The sequence below is a fragment of the Cynara cardunculus genome (assembly GCF_001531365.2).
Source record: "Cynara cardunculus var. scolymus isolate 2C chromosome LG 12, CcrdV1, whole genome shotgun sequence".
Lineage (NCBI taxonomy): Eukaryota > Viridiplantae > Streptophyta > Magnoliopsida > Asterales > Asteraceae > Cynara > Cynara cardunculus.
Genome location: NC_037539.1, coordinates 14,412,836 through 14,417,796, shown reverse-complemented (window position 1 = coordinate 14,417,796; position 4,961 = coordinate 14,412,836). Strand labels below are relative to the sequence as shown.

Here is a 4,961-nt window from a genome sequence, read left to right as displayed (position 1 = left end):
GTTTTAAAAAGTCACCTTCACAGCATTTTTGCTGTGAAGTTTCAAGTGTAAAATGCTGGTCTCACGGGTCTCACGAAAACAGGCTGGTCTCACATGATCCCAAGTCTATATATATATATATATATATATATATTGCATTTTGGTTGATCTTGAGCTCAATCTAGTTGGGGGTTTCTGTTATCCAGCATTTTTATTGATGTCTTAACTTCATTTGTCTGGTCATAGTTGAATTTGATCAATTGTGAGTGTGTTTGGGGTGTGGTTATTTGCAGGCGAAGTTACACAAGAAGTTCATCCTATCCAAACCTTAGAATTCAAGAACAATTCCATCAGAAGTTTTTCACCAATGAGTGTTGATATAGAAAACGTTAAAGCGAATGATTCTTCCTTGATGAATCATGAAACTAGGATTACTTTGGATGACGACAAAAGAATCACAGCTGCACCGCCACCACCACCACCGCCACAGCCACCACCATCACCACCTGCTTATTTCACCGGATATACTCTTCCTCCTGACCATTTTTGTGAAACCTTCAAAATGCCGCCTCCACCAGCAGACAAGAAAAGAACTGGCCCACGCCGTAAGTTTTCAAACCACTGCTATCTCACATTCCGATTTCACTTTTCTGTTTCCTTTTGAAAAATCTCCGTTTTCCCTGTCTGTCAGCATGTCCGGTGTGTTACCTTCCTGTGGAAGAAGCCATTGCGTTAATGCCAAAAGCCCCATCGTTTTCTCCAGTCCTCCAAAATCTGACTTACATTCATGAAGAAAATCTAACAAAAAGTGAGTTTGGAGGCTCAGAATTTGGTGGGTATCCTTCTCTGAAGCAAAGACTTGAATCTTACGACATAAAAGAGTCAATGACAGTGCATTGCGGGTATGATTTTCTTCAAAATCAACAACACCATTTTCTTGAAAAGAATTTGTTGATTCTTCACTGATTCTTGTTTGGTTGATGGATATAAATGCCAACAGATTTGTCAGAGGAGATAAACCCGGACGCAATACAGGATTTGACATTGATGATTCGGATCTTTTTGAGATGGATGAGTGTCGGGGAGTGGTGGTTGCGTCGGCCATATTTGGTATCATCCTATAACGATCTGCTCAAAGTTGCTACTTCTAAACTGTTGATTGTTTCTAATGATTAAAGTTTTTCAGGTGCTTATGATTTGATTCAACAGCCCAAGAACATCAGTGAAACCGCAAAGAAAAATGTTTGCTTTTTCATGTTTGTCGATGAAGAAACAGCAAGCTTTTTGAGAAATTCAAGTGATCTTGACGATAGCAAGAGGATAGGACTATGGCGAATTGTTGTTGTCCACAACCTACCTTATACTGATCCAAGACGCAATGGAAAGGTATAGTATCATCCCGATGTTAGCTAAGCTCTTTATTTAGATGTTGTGGGTGCGATAAGGGGCTATTTAGCTTAATGAACTATTGAGCGATTACTTGAGGTTTTGCAGTAGTTACTTTTTCCACAAAATAGACAATATTCTAAATGAAGGTACATATGTGTAGGTTCCGAAACTTCTACTACACAGGCTTTTCCCAAATGTTCACTATTCTCTATGGGTGGATGGGAAACTTGAGCTTGTTGTGGATCCTTATCAAATTCTTGAAAGGTATTATTATCTTTCGAAACAATGTTAAAATCTCTTCGTCTTGTGTAAGATCGAATGCCAACTCATGTATTGATATATAGAGCCACCTTCTTTTGTTAACGGCCTAATTAGTACAAACTTGGTTAACCGGGTATTTTCGTCTTTTTCATATATTGATATCACATTCCTTAATTTTCTCATTTACTTTGTTTGAATTTCCTTAGTTATCTTATTCAACTTCTAGTTTCACCTATGCACTTAGGTAAATTTTTTATAACAGCCAATGTTCATACATGAAACAACGTTATGGACTTTAAACAAAAATCATTGTTTCACCTGTGAACTTGGGTAAAAAAGTCGGAATAGTCGAAGTTCATAGATTAAACAACACTATGAACTTTACACGAACTCCATATAAAGCATGATTATCTTCCAAAAATAGTATATGATTATCTTCCAAAAATAAAAACAATTTGTTCCAAAATTAACAAACCCTCCATTTAGTTCAATTTGATTTCTTTCCTTTTTCATCATTTTGTAACCTCCCATTTAATCTTAACCATGGAATAAAAAAATGAATGGCTCAGATGAGTTTGTAAAGTTGATATGAACAAATGATTGTGCCTCTTAATATATAGAGAGGTAGGTTCAAACGAGAATGGTTACTAAATAAGAGAATATGAAAACGTCCAAATCATGTTAAAAAATACATGTGATTTCACATTAACGGTCCACAAAAGGGTGTGTGGGCGACGTGACATGTGGTTTTATTCGTGATTTTAGTGTAAAATCACATGTAATTCAACTGTTTTCTTATTCTCTTATTTAGTTATTGTGCTCATATGAACCTTTCTCTCTCTCTCTCTCTCTCTCTCTCTCTATATATATATATATATATAGATATAAAAGTTAAGCCGATAGATGGCTGTCTGAGTAGATTACTATGATAAAGCTGAATAGATTCATATTTTCATTTATAAGATGAAGGGGAAAAACATGAACATGATATCTTGCAGAAAACTTGAACTCTGATACCGTTTCAAGCCACCAATGTAGTCTTAAAGATCTTTGCAAAAAGCAAACATTTCCTTTTCTAGAAACCTTCAAGATTTTTGCAAAGGTAGTTGCTTTCCTTTTAGTTCACAGGATTCACTTTGATTTGAATGTAGAATGTACTTTGCAAGGGTATATCGTCATTTAGTTCACCTTTTGGTGGAGGTCATGGTTCAGTTGTCCTAGGAAAAAAGTTGAAACTTTGAATTTTGTGTAAAATTTCAGGTATTTGTGGAGGAAGAATGCTAGTTTTGCGATATCTAGGCATTACAAGCGGTTTGACGTGTTTGTAGAAGCTGAAGCTAATAAAGCAGCTTCAAAGTATGACAATGCCTCCATCGACTTCCAGATCAACTTTTATAAAATGGAGGGCTTAACCCCATATTCAGAGGCGAAGCTTCCTATTAGAAGTGGTACAATATGCACTTCATTTATTAACAAAATCTAACGCTTAGCTTTAGTAGTTATGGTTTTTTTGGTAAACATGGGTGTCCGGGCCAGTTTGCCCGCAGCTTGACTAAATTCCATGGGGTCCTGAACTTAACAGCCAAACAAACCCTGCAGTGGCCCTGAGGGGACTTGAACCAGTGACCAATGGGGGCAAACCTATTGTCTTACCAGTTAAGCTACCCTTATACCCCTCTTTATCTGGAGGGTAATCTAGTGGAGTTCCACACATTCTTATTTGGTATCAAAACCAAAGGTCTACCACTTTAAGGACTCAACACTCTGGGGCGATCTGTGCTCTTGTAGCCCCCTCTAGATGCTTGTGGACAATCTGTTTTCGTCTAGCCTCTGTTGGAGGGGTGTGTTGGGCTAGAATTGGTCCTTTTCTCTTCAATATACGATGAAACCTCCTTTTACTCCTCAAGGGATCTTTCAGAGAGTAATATGGGGTTCCACGTGTTGTTACACATGAATCTTGTGGATCAGTGAGGTTTTGTTTCATTTTGTTGTTATTGTGCAGATGTTCCCGAAGGATGTGTGGTGATACGAGAGCATATTCCCATCTCGAACCTTTTTACTTGTCTTTGGTTCAATGAAGTTGATCGGTTTACTTCAAGAGATCAGATTAGTTTCTCAACGGTTAGGGACAAGATCATGTCTAAAACGAACTGGACCCTTCATATGTTCTGGGATTGTCAAAGGCGAAACTTTGTAGTTCAGGTGATAAAAACTTGTTGATTTTACTAAAATAGACTTTGACTTTCAAAAGTCAACAATTTATGTCTTGAGAAGAACATGTTTTCATTTTGAAATCGCCGTTTTTCAAGATTTTAAAGAATTTGCTATATTTTTGGAGTTCTGTTGGCCTTAAAAGTCAACTCTGTCAGATACAACTTTCTTTCTGGATGATGCTGATCCTGTTGGTTCCTCTTTCTCTTTATCTATCTCAGGGATACCACAGAGATATTCTGGAGCACTGGCCACCACCACCACTGCTGCCACCTCCTCCTCCTGGTGCAGTTGCTGTTTTTATGCCACCACCCTCCACCCCGATTGATGTAACACGAAACATTTCAGCCTTGGAAACATCCACGGAACTTAGTGTAAGTAATATCACAAAGATCACGTCAGCAAGACGACGGAGAGACAGAAGATTCAGTTCAAAGCGGCACCGGAAAATTGGTAGCCAAAACTAGAAAGATTTGTATGTCGTAAAGAAGTCGGTTATTTCCTTCCCTGGTTAGAGAAACCATTTTCGGGCTAGGAAAATCGCTAAGGTATCGAATTTTCGTCATTATATAATTTTATTGGTTTACCATTTTTTGTTGTATATATAATATATATATATATACACTTTAGAAAATTAAGATGATTGATATCGGATTTTATTGCCGTATTTTGCTGCCATTTTGTGTCAGTGCAGCCGGATTGGGTTATACTTTGAAACATTTCATTAGTTTTATAAAAATAAGTTATGGCTATTGGCTAGTACTTGTACCAACATGAAATGGAGCCATGATGGTCCATATCCTACAATAAATCGAACCAGGGGTGCACCTAGGGCGGTAAACGAACCGAACGTTCAACGAACCGTTTGTGAACCGTTCGGCGAGAAGTTCGTTTATGTTCGTTTATTTAATAAATGAACGAATATGAACAAATTTTTTTGTTCGTTAAGTTAAACGAACGAACATGAACAAGAGTCTCGTTCGTTCATTTATGTTCGTGAACGTTCGTTCATTTACCGTTCGTTTATATTCGTTCGTTTATATATTAAATTTAATATATAATCTTTTATTTATTTACTTTGAATTCAAATAATATTTATTTATGTTCGTTTAATCTATTCG

At 37.1% G+C, this 4,961-nt stretch overlaps 1 protein-coding gene across 1 annotated transcript in view; it reads left to right on the top strand.

Moving 5' to 3' along the window:
* The window catches only part of LOC112523247, a 6,180-nt gene extending 1,724 nt beyond the window's left edge, over positions 1-4,456 (top strand). Inside the window, exons 3-10 of the mRNA XM_025132770.1 lie at positions 273-584; positions 671-881; positions 980-1,089; positions 1,166-1,365; positions 1,529-1,632; positions 2,890-3,077; positions 3,632-3,831; positions 4,062-4,456. Of these exons, the coding sequence (XP_024988538.1) occupies positions 273-584; positions 671-881; positions 980-1,089; positions 1,166-1,365; positions 1,529-1,632; positions 2,890-3,077; positions 3,632-3,831; positions 4,062-4,307 (1,571 nt within the window). The 3' untranslated portion in view covers positions 4,308-4,456. The remainder of the gene's footprint in view (positions 1-272; positions 585-670; positions 882-979; positions 1,090-1,165; positions 1,366-1,528; positions 1,633-2,889; positions 3,078-3,631; positions 3,832-4,061) is intronic.
* Positions 4,457-4,961: the final 505 nt, after the last annotated feature.